The 17,660-nt window shown below is 49.4% G+C and overlaps 1 protein-coding gene across 1 annotated transcript in view; it reads left to right on the top strand.

Moving 5' to 3' along the window:
- ABHD12 (abhydrolase domain containing 12, lysophospholipase) overlaps positions 1–17,170 on the top strand; it is a 42,952-nt gene extending 25,782 nt beyond the window's left edge. Inside the window, exons 5-13 of the mRNA XM_040553678.1 lie at positions 829–859; positions 9,584–9,629; positions 10,825–10,954; positions 12,494–12,531; positions 12,669–12,748; positions 13,532–13,614; positions 14,467–14,545; positions 14,879–15,006; positions 15,358–17,170. Of these exons, the coding sequence (XP_040409612.1) occupies positions 829–859; positions 9,584–9,629; positions 10,825–10,954; positions 12,494–12,531; positions 12,669–12,748; positions 13,532–13,614; positions 14,467–14,545; positions 14,879–15,006; positions 15,358–15,397 (655 nt within the window). The 3' untranslated portion in view covers positions 15,398–17,170. The remainder of the gene's footprint in view (positions 1–828; positions 860–9,583; positions 9,630–10,824; positions 10,955–12,493; positions 12,532–12,668; positions 12,749–13,531; positions 13,615–14,466; positions 14,546–14,878; positions 15,007–15,357) is intronic.
- Positions 17,171–17,660: the final 490 nt, after the last annotated feature.

Here is a 17,660-nt window from a genome sequence, read left to right as displayed (position 1 = left end):
GCTGTGTTAGGTATTTTGTAGCGCAGTTGGAGCTGACAGCTTTTGGCTGGCAAGTGCGTGTGTTCTTCGAGGGAGGTCTGGAAAGTGGCAGTTTGGTTTAGAGGCTGCACTGACCAAACCAGTCATAGCGGGAATGTTTTAGGGTTTTCATGTGAGTGCAGACGAAAATCTACTTTTAGCAATGCTAGGCTAAAGCTCCATTGTGGATTAGCAGTGTCACAATGGGGACGTATTTTAATGCATGTGATGTCACATTCCCTCTCCTTTCCTTTTTTAGCCTCTAGTTTTCAATTTATGAAAAAAACATTAAAGCGGATTCTTCCCCTGGACCTATTTCTAGTGTTCCACTCTGGTTTTCTCTGCTCAGTCTTTTGCACGTGTCCTTTCTGTCCCTGTGCTAGGAGCCAGGTGAGAGGTTCCAAGGGCCAGGCGCTTGGGTTAATGTGGTGAGGTCTGCTGGGAGCAGGGGTTACTGGCTGGGGCAGCGCTGGTGGCAGGAGCTCAGGATCTGCAAAGCCAGCAAGGGCAGGCTGGTTTGGATGTGTTACAGGCTTTGGAAAAGGGAGGTTGGAGGGTGGGTTGAAAAGATTGTCTTTTCCTGCCATGAGAAGAAATTTAAAGGGAGAAGTCGACATTTAAACTATATCCTGCATAGCTCAACAGTGCCGTGATGTCTCCTTGTAGCCCGTAACAAAGCAGTTAAAGTGTTTATATTTGGCATGCATGCTTGCGTTTAGCTGGAATCCCAAGCCTGTCTCTGGAAGCTTAAATGTTGACATGTGGCTTTTGTTTTTGTTTTTCGTTCTCTTCATGAATCACTTTTGCCAGAGGAGGGGATCACCGCGTGGAGCTTTACAAGGTAAGTGGCTGCACGTGTTGTCCAGGCGGTTGCACTAATGCAGTCAGACCTGCACAGGCTTGAAGACTGCTCATTACAGCCCACTGCCACCAGGCACGTAACCTAGGGTTTTTGGCCCCCTTCTGCCATACACACCCCACATCTAGAGGAGTCTGTAAGCAGTGAGCACGCTTCACCGCATTCAAAAATATTTGAAAGGTTTTTTACTTGCTGTTACCTGTCAGCTCCAACCAAACTAACCAGGTTCTTTGCCAGGAATATGTTCAGAACAGTTCGTGGGGAAAAAATAAAAGCTTTATTTAATCACAGCCATGATTTGATTGATCATCCTGGTATGCTGACTTAAGGTACTATTTAAGGGTATTGTTTCATATGTTACTAGTCTCTGTATAGTCACTGTTGTGACACAGCGCATCCCCAAATGTCCCCAAAGAGCCATAATTATTTTTGCTAGTTCATTTCAGAGGGATTTGAGGCTGTGTTTTTCCTATGGATTTAGCTTTCATTTCTTTCTCCTTATAATTGGTGTCATTGTTGGCATTCGTAAAGACTTATTGCAATGCAGCTACTTATGCAAGATCCCCCTGCAGTAAAGCCTTTTTTTAATTCAGGTCACTTAGAAAATGCCATTTGGAAGTTTCAAAGAAGCAGGTGATGCTTTTTCCTAAGAAAAAAAGGATGTGCTAAGTTACTGAAGGTTGGCACATGACAGCTGGGGAGACTGTCACGTATGCTAAGCTAGTTGGCTGACTCCCGAAAAACAACCTCTGCTGCAATGCATTTTGTGTTGGGCAGGACAGGCAGAGGGAGTAGTTCTGGATTTTGTCCGAACTAGTACTGGACCACGCCAGAAACTCTGGGTATGTGCTTGTTCCAGCAGAATGAACCAGGTTGGCTTGCTGGCCCTTCAGCCTCTGGTGCTCGGACCCTGGAAGCAGCAGGGGAGAGTCCTCTAGAAGAGGCTCAGAAGGGAAATAACTTGAGAGGTCTGCTCCTTCTTCCCAAGTGACTGATTCGTGTGAGCAGCTTTTCTCAGCAGCAGCACTGAACATTGAGGCTGTCACTGCTCCAGTCCTTGGTGTCTGCATGGATGTGTGTTGCACTTGTTCTCATGGGGGACTTCAACTTCCCAGACACATCCTGGAAGCACAACACAGCCCAGAGAAAGCAGTCTAAGAGGTTTCTGGAGAGCGTGGAAGATAGCTTCCTGACGCAGCCGGTTAGAGAGCCTACCAGGGGAGGTGCCCCGCTAGACCTTCTGTTCACAAACAGTGACAGACTGGTGGGAGATGTGGTGGTCGAGAGCTGTCTTGGGCAGAGTGACCACGAAATGGTTCAGTTCTCTATTCTTGGCGAAGTCAGGAAGGGGACCAGTAAAACCGCTGTCTTGGACTTCCGGAGGGCTGACTTTGAGCTGCTCAGGGCACTGGTTGGCAGGGTCCCTTGGGAGGAGGTTCTGAAGGGCAGAGGAGTCCAGGAAGGCTGGGCGCTCCTCAAGAAGGAAATCTTAATGGCTCAGGAGCGGTCTGTCCCCACGTGCCCAAAGACGAGCCGGCGCGGAACTAGACCGGCCTGGCTGAACAGAGAGTTGTGGCTTGAGCTTAGAAGAAAAAGGAGGGTTTATAATCTTTGGAAAAGAGGGCGGGCTACTCAAGAGGACTATAAGGATGTTGCGAGGCTGGGCAAGGACAAAATTAGAAAGGCCAAAGCTCATCTGGAGCTCAATCTGGCTACTGCCGTTAAAGATAACAAAAAACGTTTTTACAAATACATCAACACAAAAAGGAGGACTAAGGAGAATCTCCATCCTTTACTGGATGCGGGGGGAAACTTAGTTACAAAAGATGAGGAAAAGGCTGAGGTACTCAATGCCTTCTTTGCCTCAGTCTTTAGCGGCAAGACCAGTTGTTCTCTGGATACCGGGTACCCTGAGCTGGTGGAAGGGGATGGGGAACAGGATGTGGCCCTCGCTATCCATGAAGAAATGGTTGGCGACCTGCTACAGCACTTGGATGTACGCAAGTCGATGGGGCCGGATGGGATCCACCCGAGGGTACTGAGCGAACTGGCGGAGGAGCTGGCCAAGCCGCTTTCCATCATTTATCGGCAGTCCTGGCTATCAGGAGAGGTCCCAGTCGACTAGTGGCTAGCAAATGTGACGCCCATCTACAAGAAGGGCCGGAGGGTAGACCCGGGGAACTATAGGCCTGTTAGTTTGACCTCGGTGCCAGGGAAGCTCATGGAGCAGATTATCTTGAGTGTCATCACGCGGCACTTGCAGGGCAACCAGGCGATCAGGCCCAGTCAGCATGGGTTTATGAAAGGTAGGTCCTGCTTGACGAGCCTGATCTCCTTCTATGACCGAGTGACGCGCTTGGTGGATGAGGGGAAGGCTGTGGATGTGGTCTACCTTGACTTCAGTAAGGCTTTTGACACCGTTTCCCACAACATTCTCCTCGAGAAACTGGCTGCTCGTGGCTTGGACTGGCGTACGCTTCGTTGGGTTAAAAACTGGCTGGATGGCCGGGCCCAAAGAGTTGTGGTGAATGGAGTCAAATCTGGTTGGAGGCCGGTCACTAGTGGAGTCCCCCAGGGCTCAGTGCTGGGGCCGGTCCTCTTTAATATCTTTATCGATGACCTGGACGAGGGGATCGAGTGCACCCTCAGTAAGTTTGCAGATGACACCAAGTTAGGTGCGTGTGTCGATCTGCTCGAGGGCAGGAAGGCTCTGCAGGAGGATCTGGATAGGCTGGAGCGATGGGCTGAGGCCAACTGTATGAAGTTCAACAAGGCCAAGTGCCGGGTCCTGCACCTGGGGCGCAACAACCCCAAGCAGCGCTACAGGCTGGGAGATGAGTGGTTGGAAAGCTGCCTGGCAGAGAAGGACCTGGGAGTACTGGTTGATAGTCGGCTGAATATGAGCCAGCAGTGTGCTCTGGTGGCCAAGAAGGCCAACAGCATCCTGGCTTGTATAAGAAGCAGTGTGGCCAGCAGGTCTAGGGAGGTGATTGTCCCCCTGTACTCGGCTCTGGTGAGGCCGCACCTCGAGTACTGTGTTCAGTTTTGGGCCCCTCGCTACAAGAAGGACATGGAGGTGCTCAAGAGAGTCCAGAGAAGGGCGACAAGGCTGGTGAGGGGTCTGGAGAACAAGTCTTACGAGGAGCGGCTGAGGGAGCTGGGGTTGTTCAGCCTGGAGAAGAGGAGGCTCAGGGGAGACCTCATCGCTCTCTATAGGTACCTTAAAGGAGGCTGTAGCGAGGTAGGGGTTGGTCTATTCTCCCACGTGCCTGGTGACAGGACGAGGGGGAATGGGCTGAAGTTGCGCCAGGGGAGGTTTAGGTTGGATATTAGGAAGAACTTCTTTACCGAAAGGGTTGTTAGGCGTTGGAATGGGCTGCCCAGGGAAGTGGTTGAGTCGCCATCCCTGGAGGTCTTTAAAAGATGTTTAGATGTAGAGCTTAGTGATATGGTTTAGTGGAGGTCTTGTTAGCGTTAGGTCAGAGGTTGGACTAGATGATCTTGGAGGTCTCTTCCAACCTAGACGATTCTGTGATTCTGTGTTTGGAGCAGTAACCAGAAAAAAGCTCACTCTGGGGGGTGCTTTCCTCTGCTCTGGACACATGGCCAGTTATTCTTTGCTTGAGCCTGGTTTCCAGATACCGTATGTACTAATATATTCAGGGTCACTGTGTTGATACAAATTATTTATGCTTTGAATATTGCAATTCAAAACATTTTAAAACTCAAGACAAGAGTCCTCTTCTCCTAGCTACCCTTGTCAGGAACAGGCTACAGCGAGCTCCTCTGCGATTCAGACTTGTATGTTGAGGATTTGGCGGTAAAGCTTTTGGTCCTTGCTGCGTTGATGTGCTGGGAGATTGGAGAGCTGATGCAGAGGTTTTTTTGCCAATCGCATGAGATTACCCAACTTTATAGCAACAAAAGAAACAATGGGATATTGTTATAGGGATGTAAGTAATTGCTACATATAAAACATTTGTCACTGCTACACTAAGCATCCTGTTAAGGGCCAAAGGAAATGCGTTATCTGCAAAGGCAGCTGAAGTCTTATTAGTTTCATCTGAGACTTTCCGAGCTAGTTCTAGAGGGAGAAACAAGAAAGGAAAATACGCTTTTGAAAGACAACACCACCTAAACCAGAAGAGGCTTAATAGCCTCGGGGCATAGGATTGGGACGCTGCCATATTTTTTTGCTTTCCCACAGGGAAAGCGCAGGGGCTGTGCCGTGCCAGGCTGTGAGGACGCAGGACTTGGTTTGGGTGGGCGTGTGGGGTGATGCTGCCTGGGCCTGGCTTGTCTCGAGGGGAGCCCCGCTGTTTGCTGGCTGCTGCGCAAGGGCTGGTGCTTTGGGCAGGAGCAGCTGGCCAGGGCAAGTGCCAGGCAGATTCCTCTTGCTGCATTCCTGGTCTCTACTCCGCGTGTTTGCTTTGTGTCGCCTTGCAGCACCTGGCTCCCAGCAACAAGAGGAGAATTTAGCTGTCCCTCTTCAGGACACTCTTTCCAGGCATGGCCATTCTCAGCGGTGGGGTTTTGAACCCCCAGGCGTGGCCCTGCCTCCGACTCAGGTTGGGGTTAGGGAAAGCTGGAGGCTTCTCCGTGGTGGTCTTGGCCAGGAATATGGTGAAGGTGGTGGCTGGTGCGGGTCAGACCGATGCTCTGAGGAGGTAGATGCAGGGGGAGAGCTAAGGGCTGTTTGCAGAAGACACAGAGGGGGAGAAGTTGGAAATCCAGGTGGAGGAAGGTGGAGCTGCCATGGGAATGGTGAGCGGGGATGAACAGCGATGCTATCCCGCCGCACACAGTGAGGTGGGTGCCAGTCCTGACAGCACAGGTGGGAACTGTATATGAGTGTAAGCGTAAAAGAAATCTAGGATAGAGATCAAAAAGAAAAAGGTTTAAATTGGGAACATAAATAAAGTGCTATTAGTAATGGAGCAGAAAGAAGTTGAGGGAATGGTTGGTTAGGCAAGGGTATGCGAAACGCAGGGCTCTAGAAGAACTGGCATGGATTGACTTTGTAAATGAAACAGTAGTCCTATCTGTGCGTTAAACTCGGCAGGTTTTTTTAAGAAGAAATAGAGGAGTGTAAAAATCTTTCTTACCGTGCTGCTAATTAAAATAAAAGTTCATCTCTTTGTTATTCAGAAGAGATGCTGCCAGTGCAGCCAACACAGCAAACATATCAAAGATAGCTAAGCTGTCAGCAGGTTAATTAACAGTTGATACTTAAGAACAATAGGTAATAAATTGGATAAAATAAGGAAACAAATGCTACTGATGAGACCTCTCCTATGACCAGAAAGTCCTACAGAGGGAGATGTTCGAGGCTTCTTCATCACTTTCCCTTCCCCAGGTAGCACAGAAGATGACGTAGTCTGTTCCAGATCCAGCTAAGTATCTGTTGCATAACTTTGCTTTCACTGCTCTGTTTTATTATCATATATGTAAATGTGAAAAGGGAACGATTTAATACAGTCTTCTGATCTGGAAATCATTTTTAATGGTCTGGAAAAGGCTAGATTGTGTGTGGTGACTTAGCATCCCATTGCAAAGCTGAAAACCAGGCTTTGCAAGAAAGAACTTGGTGCTCTGCATGCCTGGTCGGGGGGTCCAATACATAAGTGGACGTATCAAAAGTGATATTTAGTAATTCTGGTGGAATCAGCTGTCTTGCAGCACCTAATGTACTTACTAATATTTTACCTGGTTATTGTGTTATTGTTACACGGTTTGCAGTGGTATTCTGTACTGTGGTGTTGTGTTGATAAATACATAACCCCATCTGCCTGCAATGTTTGCAAGGTCATCTGCAACAGAATACTGGAATAAGAGTAACTTGTTCTGCCCAGGAATCTGCACTCACAACTTGGTATTTAATAACTCCATTGTGTAAAGGGCCTTTGCCCTGTAAGCACATGCAGTACAGGGCAAACGTCTGGGGAACTCCCTTGGAAGGATTTAGAGCCAAAGGAAGAACCAGGAATTGCTTGATGAGACCTGACTAGCAAAGAGCAAAGGGGCTTTGAGGGAAGGAGTGACTTTGAAGCTGGTGCAGTTGCGACTGATAACATAAATTCTGGGTATGTGCTAGTGGGAAAATGGCAATAAAACAGGGGGAGTGGAGTAATATAACTCCATGGTAGTGCCAAGAATTACCACAACTAAGTAAAGCAAGGGTGAGCCTGATACAATGTGTTAGACAGTCCCCAGGGGGTGCCGGCAAGCAGCAGGGCAAACTCTGTGATGCACATGTGAAGATAGCAGCTTTTTTTGTCTGCAGACAGCCATTTAGAGCCGAGTGGGACAGTGGGGTTGCGCTCTTCATTTCCAATCAGCGTCCAGGTGTCTGTGTAAGATACAGTATTTGTATGCATACTGTGTCCCCACATTACTGTAAATTGTCTGTTTATAGCTCTACCTGGTAATGTCAGCTATATGTAACCTTAACCCCTGTTAAGGTTAAAATTATACTTGAGAACAATTGTTCTTACAGGAAGTACAACTGGACTATTCCAAGAGGTAATGCTCAGTGTACAGGTACGTCACTTCAGCTGTATGCTGTGACACTGCCGGTACCATTAGATATTTTTCTTTTTTAAACAATTTTAACAAATACTGATCACCCAACAGCTAATCCTGGCAGTCCAGCTGGTGGTGCAAGGAGCCTTGAAGGCAGCGAGTGTTGTACACCCAGCAGATGCCCAAATTGCTACGGCAGCCCGAAGGATGCATCACTGCTCCTTCCTGCAGTCCCCCTGAGGGTGGTGTCCTGCAGTTAAAGGAGTTCTGAACTTGGCCTGGCATCCTGTAGCTCTCGTCGTAATCACTATAATGCACTTATTCGTTGCGCAAGCTGCACTGGCTATAAAATCAGACACTCAGCAACAAATTAATGCGTTACAATGAAGAGCTGTTTGCTGCCCTTGGACCTGTGCAGATTGCCCTGAGGCAGCTGAATGGGTAGCTGCCTCCGAGGAAATCCACTGCTCATTCCTGGAGAGAAGCCTCGGGTCACAAGAGGGTTTGCAGTGTAAGAGGTTTTGCAGTATCCTTGCTGGGCTCATGAGCGATAGTGTGCAGCTGGTAAGCTGTTGAAGAGGGAAATTGCAGCCTCGTAGCCCCGTGAATGTAGCGCTGCTATTGCTGGTAACATGGCTGAGGCTTGTAAAGCTTCCGAGCTTGCTTTGGAGCCCCCTGGAGCACTGTTTTCGGCTTGTTTAGCCCTAACAGCAATCGTCTAAAGACCAGGTGACTACTGGCTAGCTTGTTCTATTTTGCTGAGCTTTGTATAATGATGTGGTTTGGCTGTGGCCGTAATGCAAATAGTAACAACTCCCGCACAGACAGTATTAGAGAGAAAATCTGTCACATTTTTATGTGCAAGCTGCAGATAGTTACTCTGTGTCAAACGAGATGCTGATGGCAGCCAGCATAGTGATGCAGTGTAGAGGAGTGCGGGCCCTGTGTGACAGCCGAGACCTTGGAGATGGGGACGCAGGGCGCGTTGCGGAGGAGTGCAGGTACGAGTGGGGCTGGGAGGGGGCACAGCCCAGCCGTGGGGACAGGGCTGGGAGCAGCTCGCCCGTGGTCTGCAAGAGAGATGCAGAAATGGGTTTAGAGGTGAGGAAGAGAACATGTCCGATATGTCTTAAACACATCCCGCAGGGTAATTTGGGTTGTAATGTAGAGTCATAGGCTGGTGAAGAGAAAGTAGCATGTTGTGCACATCAGAAATGTACAAAGATTGATCCCAAGCGGACCTGAGAAGGAAAAAAGGAGATACTGTCACCATCATAGTCCCCCCAGCAAAGGATTTGGGTTGCCAACACCCCTCTTCTCTGTATGGTGCTTTTTTTTTTTTCCAGTACTAACGAGGCCTAAACTTGTAACAGAAATCATTCAGACTGTTAAGATTTCACTTACACTAAAAACAACGTGTTGGTTTTACACGCAATTCCCTTTGGTCCATTAAAAGATTTAGAGTGTAATGTAGTACTAAGATGGCTTTTTTATTACACATCCTACAGAGGTCACAACAGCAGTTTAATCTTTTTGTGACTCTGATTTTTATCCACTGCAGAGATGTTAGAGCTATACCAAGCAATGGTAGCTCAGAATGCTAGTACTGTTTTTACCGAGGTACTTTTTCTAAGCAAGTTGATCTAGTGGGGATATTATTTTTACTTGGTTTTAATGGATTTTACTAGGATTACCACTGTTCGTAACATAAATCTTCACGATAGAGCAATTGTAAGTGTATAGGTGTATATGTATTAGGTGTATATGTTTAAGCCTTGTGAAACCTGAAACAGGCCTCTTTATGTTGAGCTCACCTTTATGCAAGTTTGGATAGTATAAATGAAGCAGTTGTACTGTTTCACTGGAAACCCCGAAAGTTTTTGTGTGGGTTTTGTTTGGTTGTATGGGAAACGGTCACTGGGTATTTGTAGATATCAAGGGTAAAGCTGTTAAAGGGGTGATCTACATCTCGGTCCAGGAGACAAATGGAGTAAAGCCAGCAGACTGAAATGTCTGCTGCTCAAAAGCCCTGCGCCTGCTACGCTGAAAAGCTCTTAAATTACTCCTTTACCAAGTTGGGCTGATAATGTTATAAATCAGGTCCCTGCACCTTGGCCTGAGGCAAGAGCACGGCAGAGGTGGCAGCCTCTGTGAGAGCTTTCTGTGTGTTTCTCTCCCCTCCAGGTTCTCAGCTCCCTCGGGTACCATGTGGTCACGTTTGATTATCGAGGTATGTGGGCTTCTGTTATTGTGAAACGCTTTTAGCTATCTTTCTTTTCTAAGTAACAAAATAATTGCTTTTCTTTGTAAGATAATCTCAGGGGAACTGTTGTTTTACAAACAGTTGCTGTTAGCTAATCAGTTGCGGTTACTGTTTCTTTTTCAATTTTAAGTTCATCCTTTTCTCGCCTTTAAATTGTACAAACGAGACATGGTTATTTTGTGAGGTATAACTATGTGCTGCCGTGTTGATAATTCAGAGAAGCTGTATTAGATGCTGCAGATGTTTCTGATCTGTAAGGCATTTCCAGAAATCTCAAATTTCCATAATAAAATTACTCCAAAGTGTAACAAAAGGCACAAGAATTAAACAAGATTGTTATGAAATACTGTTTCTGCTCCCCAGATAATGGTACCTTTGATAGAATTCCTACTTATTAATGTTCTTTCAGGTCTCACAGAGACAGCGAGCTGGTCTGGAGTTGTTGTGAAGCTAAGATACATGGCAGCTCATTGCTAACATCCTTGGCAGGAGCTGTGACCATTTTGCAGCTCTGTGCCACCAGTAGTCAAGTATCTGCTGCTCTTCTCAGAGTTTTATTTGTAGGAGCTCGCCCTGTTTTTCAGTCCTGCTGGCTGCAGCTTCTCTGGCTGCTCTGTAGGTGTCAGAAGGGATGTGGGATGCTTCCTGCTCGGCGTGAGGTGTGTAGACACGCTGTAATAGGGATAGAGCCAGAGAAATCAGGAGGGTGGAAGATTGCTGGCGGGCCCTGATCGGACACCATGGACAAGCTGACATTGCAACAGCTTTGTGAAATGTGCTTGGGTTTTGATCCCAAGGATCCACTTTGTATGCTTTTAGAGACTGCACTTAGGAATTGGTTACGTGCATGCAAAAGCAGCTGAGGTCTGGGAGCTGGGCTGTTGTGGTCAGGGAGGTGCAAGAACACAGTGTGGCCGTGTTTGGGATCCAGCTGTTGTTTTTGTTGTTGACCAAACCCACAAAAATTTCTTTGCAGCCAGCAGTTACCTTGTTTCAATGACTGCTGATCAATCAGGGCTTTAACCCCAAACTGTAGACGTGCGCAGTGAGATGAGCAGAAACTGCCTGTGCCTGACTCTTCTGCAGGTGTGCTGCATGGGAAGAGCCGTCTGGCTTTGCAGAGCATGTCATGCAGCTCACAGAGGGACCTTTTGTGTTTCAGGCTGGGGAGATTCGATAGGCAGCCCGTCTGAGAGGGGAATGACCTATGACGCCCTTCACGTCTTCGACTGGATAAAAGCAAGAAGCGGAGACAACCCTGTCTACATCTGGGGACACTCCTTGGGCACGGGGTAAGCATCTAATCCCAGTGGGACTTAGCACCTTCCGACAAACATCAAACACCGACCTAGGGTGAAGGCACTGTTTGCCGTAACCCCCAGGCTGGCTTGGCTTGGAGTCTGTGGCATAACTGCTGCAGAGTAGCTCCCCTTTTGCGCTCTGCAGAGAGAAGGGCTACAGTGAATGACTGTGCAGGAATTGATCTCGAACCTTCATTGCCCGGAGGGATACGCTGGGAAACAGGCACTTAGAGTATGATGCTATTTGATCAAGTGGAAGGCGAGCGGGACTGCTCTGATCTCTTCCTGCGGTGAACCTATGTCTGCATTCGTCTCTCAGAGCAGAACATCGTGCTGCTTTGATATTCTGGAAGAGCATCCCAGACAGGCCACATGTGCGCGCAGTTTTCCCTTACAAAATGTTCTTTTTCTGTCCTGACAAACATATTGTGTGTAATTAATATTCATGTAGATGCCTGCATGGCTGCACTGCTGGCCATCGACAGTGTTTACGTGGTCATGCCTGGCACAGGGAAGTAGGAACAGTGAGAAATCTGCAGTCCCAAGTGCCTTTTCCTAAATGGTTTTTAACTTTCCTTTTATGCTTCCTCCCTTTCCTGTGCTGTCTGGAGGCTGATCACGCTCAGCAGAAAACACGTACTCTTATCCCATTGATGTGGGGATGAGCAGGGGGCAAATGCAGGAATTACTTTGAAGTTAAACAGTGTGCAGATGAGACTGTTTGAGTCTACAGTGGCTTGCCTTGCTGTCCAACGAAACGTGGTGCTGGGGCAGGGAGGTGTTTCAGGATAGTGCATCTTCATCACCATGGTACTAAATGGCGTGCTTTGGTTGAGACAAAGCAGATTTTATTTTTCCTTTGGCTCTTCCTCTTTATTTTTGCTGCGTTCAGGATCCCTTTCTGGGTTGGAGCATTCTGGTGACGTTTCCCAGTGCACTGCCATCTGAATGGCCTGTGACTGTGGTCCCCAGCAGAGTTTGCTGGTGACTGTAGCCAGCCCAGAGGTTGAGCTTTTTGAAGTTAACTGTGCTTGGAGGATTCAGCGACTTCTGTAAATGTGTCCATCCCGTTAGGGAGGTGCACGGAGGACACCTTTTGGCTTTCTGACCCAGCTGTGGCCAGTGTCACCCTGGGAGCCCCGTGCTCAGCTGCCTGGAGCTCAGTAACCCTCTGCCCATACTCCTGCCTCCCCCTCTCTGCTCCTCAGCCCTTTTACCCTTGGGGTAGGAGGCTGTGTTGCACCACTGTGGGTATGTCAGGAGCCTGAGAGCCACCTCAGATCCTTTCAAGTGACTACATGGTGTGCTGCTTTCCTGGCCTTGTTCATTTCCCTAAACGCAGGTGCCTAATGCCCTTTGTGGGCATCAGTGGGGTTTGGGAGACCTGTGGGAACCCAAGTCACCGTGGGCTGGCTGCCCAGACCGCAGTGTTAGGGCATTGTAGTTGTACGTCTGCCCCCTGCTATCACCAGAGCCTGGTGTTTTGCAGAGGGACTGTGCTGCATTAACACCCGTTGTTCTCCTTTCCAGGGTCGCAACAAATCTCGTGAGGCGCCTTTGTGAGAGAGGTAAGTCTGGTGGGCTGCTGCTCCTCCCACTTGGCCCAGGTGCCGCCGATGTCCCAGGTTTTGTGACAAGGCTGTCCTTGGCGTGCCGTGGTGGCAGCTGACCCCTGCATTTCAGCACGTTGCCTTTGGCTTTTCAGAAACACCCCCGGATGCCCTGATACTGGAATCTCCGTTCACCAACATACGGGAGGAGGCGCGGAGTCACCCCTTTTCTGTGGCAAGTACACAGCGGTTCTCACAGCAGTGGTGTGTAATCACACACCTAGAAATTAACCTTCAGAAGCGATGTAGCTGAGCTAATTGCAGTGAGTCACATTTACAAGTGTTGGAAATGAAGACCAGCGTGTAAGGCAGTTCCTGGGAAGACCACTGCAGTAAGCAATACCTGACCCATGTGTGGAGTCTGGTGAAATAAAACAGAAATTGGGGCCAGAAAGGGCAGTAAATGCAGAGAGGGTAAGGTAAACTCAGCTCTCAGCAGTGGACGGCCCGCTCTGTGCTGTAGCTTCTCTGTTGTGGGAGGCCATTTTGTGGGCTGTGAGCAAAGTGATGGCAAAGCTGGGCTTCCCCTGGTCACAGCCCTCTCTGTGTGGTCCCTTTGCTTGCCCAGATCCCCTGGTGAGTTCACTCCAACGTGGCTGTCTCTTCCATTCAGCTACAAGCTGGCTCTAAACTGAGCAGACAGCCATGTTGGATGTGCCTGTCCTGGTGAGGTGCCCAGGGATAAAGCTCGCTCGACAGAAAACTGTTCCCAGCGGCAGCATCGTGCCTTGATACTCTGATCGTGCAAGTTCCCCGAGAGCCTGCTCCTGAGCAGGCTGATAAGAGGGGCTTGAAACAGGAGAGGAAAAAAGGTGCTGGTGGAAACGTGGCCTGTCTCATTGCAGAGAGCGCAGCCAGCAGCTCAGGGATGTTACAGGGATGGCGGAGGCTTGCCCTGTTCCTGCTGCGTGTAACTGTCCTGCTGGTGCCTGCCACTAACACCAGTTTTTCCTTTCAGATATACAGATACTTCCCTGGGTTTGACTGGTTCTTCCTTGACCCCATCACGACGAGTGGAATTAAATTTGCAAACGATGAGAAGTGAGTGTCTTCCCTCTTCGCTGGGGTTTCAGCTGTGGCTGCAGTGAACCAGGGCGAGCATCAAGGAGCAGACTGCACTGTGCTCTTTTTATGTCGAAGCATTGTACTTGCTGAAGGGATTTCAGTTGCTCTTGCAGCCCTGAATGCAGCACAGCTTTGCACCATGGAGCTCTTTCTTTTTTAATTGGTCTTAATGAGGAGAGATGCAAAAGAGAGCACAGAGACTACTCAGGGATATGCTAATTTGATCCTGGTGATTTATGCCTTTCAAGTGTGCATTACACGTTAAGCAGTAGCATCAGGACTTTAAAGGTTTGGGATTATTTCTCTGGTGTGCGTTTGCATAAGCCGCCTTTTTGCATAATAACGTCTGCTTTCACCTCATTCAAGAGGCTGAGCACTTAGGAGTTCGGTTTCCAGTTGCGAAACCAAACCAGACCTTGGGGGACGATGCCTTGCAGTGATGTGAGCCACTTTGGGTCTGAGCAGCAAACAGCTTTTCCAAGGATGCCTTTTGCTAGTAAATCTTCTGCAGACCGAATTAATGGTGCCCGTGTAATAGCATTTTCAAGATCTGAACTGCACTTAATGACCCACAGAACACGTTAGTCACTGCAGCTTCCTTGCAAATCCAGGCGTGTCGGTGCTAGTGCCGGGAGGCTGCTGCGGGCCAGCCCACACTTCCTAGCCCTGCGTGCTGTGTTGAAGCCTTGCAGTTGTTTGCTTGCTCTATTTTTAACTGGCTTTGCCTGACATCAGTAAGGGGCTCTCTGTGGTAGAAGTAGTTTTGGGCAGGGAGGAAAACGCGTCCAGTCTACCTGCTCCTGATTGCCACTGTTGTCTGCCTTACAGTGTGAAATACATTTCCTGCTCCCTGCTCATCCTTCACGCTGAGGACGACCCGGTGGTACCGTTTCATCTGGGAAAAAAGGTAGGCTCTGCGAACTGCCCTGGAGGAAGGGACTGGGGTGGCCAGAATAACACCCCAGGGATGTTGATAAAGCCAGGCAGAAAGACAGCAACAGCAGGATGTACACAGAAATGCGCAGCCTGAAGGGACCACAGGTTCTGTGGTGCTGGAGGTGGCGAATCAGTAGTGAGGCTGGGCGAGAGGTCGCAAAGCTGGTCAAGCCAGGACCACCCCGAGAGAGGCAGCTGGTTTGGGGGCCTGGGGGCTGATTTGGGGTGGGATGGCTGGGTTTGAGCTGGGGGGTAGTTGGTTTGGAGTGACACGTGGCCCTCACCTGCTTCCCCTCGGACTCAGCTTTACAACATCGCGGCGACATCGCGGAGTTTCCGAGACTACAAGGTGCAGTTTGTTCCGTTCCACACAGACCTCGGCTACCGGCACAAATACATCTACAGGAGTCCAGAGCTACCTCGAATACTGCGGTAACAGCCCAGCCAGCGGGGTCTCCACAGCATGGGGGGGACGGTGCTTGGGGCTCTGGGTCAGCACTACAGAAGGGGAACTACAGAAAGGGAACCACAGAAAGCTTGGGAGCGCTCCCCCCTCTCCGTCTCATCTTTGCTGTGAGCTGGATGCTCTGGAGGGGCTGTCTGCAGAGCAGCTGCTTCTGCTGCTGGCATTTACCTTTTCTAGCTGGGTGACAGCAAAGCTCACTGCTGCTCCCTCTAGCTGCAAGCGCTCGAGCCCCAGTATTTGCCAGGGAAACAGAAGCCGCAGCATCCACCAGAGTGTAGGACAACTGAGAGTCACTGCTGTGTTGTTTCTTTTCCTAGGGAATTTCTGGGAGTATCTGAACATGAGCATCATCACTGAAGACTGGCTGCTTGGCAGCGCAGAGGTTTCCCTTTCTTTCCTTCCCCTCTCTCTCTCCTTTTCCTCCTCCCTCCCCGTGGGTCAGTCTGCCATTCTTCCATCCCTGGCACAAAAGGAGGTCAGGGATTCCCACTCCAGTCCTGATGTGTACCCTTGGCAACTCCAGCTCCCAGCATCAGCGTCTGTGATGGTAGAAGAAAGAAGTTGATGGCTTCTTTTTTGACGTGGACGGAGGGGTGACAACAACCCAGGAGCTTGTACCAAATGGTGAAAAAAGTAAGCACAACAGAGCCTGGCCAATCCAGCGCGGTACCACTGAGGACAGACATTCCTAGGACACGTATGTCATGACCAAGGGTGTTTCTTTCACTTCCAAACACTGCTGCTGTTTTTTGGATCACATACAGACTCATTTTGTAGGCGAATGGCTTTTGCCGTGTCTCCGTACCACAGTCGTCTTGCTTGAGTTTGAGGTGTTCCCTTTCTAGGAAATACACGTTTTGCCTTCCCTTTTTTTCCGCTAAGTGGCTGTAATTACAAATACACTGAAGATCCAGGTGGTGAGAGGTATTTTTGTTTAGCTCTTCAGTCACAATGTGCTGCAAGTGTTGGCCTAATTGCACACATTTGGAAATAAAGTGAGATTTTTTTGTTCTTCCTTTTCCAACATCTTTCTAAGGGGAAAAGATGAATACCCTTTTTTTTCTGTTCCGTACAGTTTCCCTTCTGGACACCACTTCTGCTCCCATCCCTGTTATCCTCAGTGGAGCTCCTCCCCTTCCTCACATGCACTTCTTATTAGGACTGAAGTGGCTTATACAGATAAATTACAGAGTTGGGAGTTTAAGCTGGAAAACACAAGATCGTGTTTTGCCTGACTTCCCCCTTCTGCGATCAGCATGGGCCCAGGATGTGGGAATGGGTGTCTTCCATTTTCCCTGTACACGGCCAGCCAGCTATGTGCTTCCTTTGGGTGGGAAGAACTCTTGTATTTTTATTTCCCCTCATCTACTTTTTAATTCCTTTTGATTTCCTGTTCCTGGTGGCTACGCTGTTCCTCTGTAGTTATAAGCAGGCAGTGACACGCAGTTCTTGATGCAAAAACAAGTCTGGGGTTCTTCCACCTTTCTCCCGTGCCTCCCTGCTGTGTTCTGGGCCCCACGGGCACTTTCAGCAGCAGCTTTCTCAGCCCATCACTGCTGTGTTTGGAGCACGCTGTCCAGGAGAAAGGAGTGGTGCTGTAGGTTTAGTCACTAGTGCTCAGAAGTGAATCGTGCTGCCTGAAGGGTCCATTAAGGGGTGTACAGCGTAGTATAAACTGCTCAGCATGCATCCCGGTTATACCTGCAGGATCATACTAGTTGCAAAGCAGACAGTAGCTTGTTCTTGTACTGAGATTCTTCTGCCATTAGCGTGGTTATCCCTGAGGTTTCTGACCCATGATACTCATAAGCTAACTGTGCCACTTAAATTATGTTTGATGCACTTGTATTTATTGCACTGACAGAAGAGGAACGCTTACGTGGCTCTGTAGAGAGTGACCTGCACATTCCAGCTAACGCTGCTGCCGGCAGCTGGCTCAGAGCGAGGCAGAGCCGGAGGCTGGCTGCCTTCCTCCAGGGGCAGAGCTGAGGGTCCGGCACAGGGACGGCGGCTGGCGGTGACCCCAATGCCGCCAGTCCCTGCAGTAGGCCAGTGAGATGCTTGGAAACTTAAACTGAAATGTTTATCTAAAAGTGGTGTAGTTTTAATAAAGGCATTGACTGCTGATCACTTCAGCTTTCACCTGTTTTTGGGATGTTTTCCCCACTTGGGCAGGCCAGCTGGGCACCTGCTGGGCACCAGGTGGGCTGTGGGATGGGAGAAGTGGCTTGCAGCTGGGCCTGGACAGCTCTTTGTGGTGGTACTGCTGCCAGCTCTGGGGGAGCAGCTCTCCTGGAGCCCGGCTGAGGCTCTAGGGAAACCAGGAGCTGCCCCTGGGACTTCAAGCAGAGCACCCCCCGTGCCATTTCCAGGCTAAATCCAAGACCGTAGCCACCGTGCCAGGGTACAGGGAAATGGTACTGGCCCAGAGCAGCCTCTGGCCCCGTCTCCCTCCTGTCCACCCTGGGTGCTGGCCAAAGAGCCCATTCTGCATGGGTATGCTGTCCCCATGACAGTACCAGCACCCGGCTGGTGCTGGCTGCAGGGGACCGTGTCTGGATATGTGGTGTCGTGGCACCAGGCTGGAGCCCCAAGCAGCGGGCAGTTCACACCGAAGTCA

This window comes from Cygnus olor, chromosome 3 (genome assembly GCF_009769625.2).
Source record: "Cygnus olor isolate bCygOlo1 chromosome 3, bCygOlo1.pri.v2, whole genome shotgun sequence".
Taxonomy (NCBI): domain Eukaryota; kingdom Metazoa; phylum Chordata; class Aves; order Anseriformes; family Anatidae; genus Cygnus; species Cygnus olor.
The sequence above is the reverse complement of the archived record's forward strand: the minus strand, read 5'-3'. Positions and strand labels throughout refer to the sequence as shown.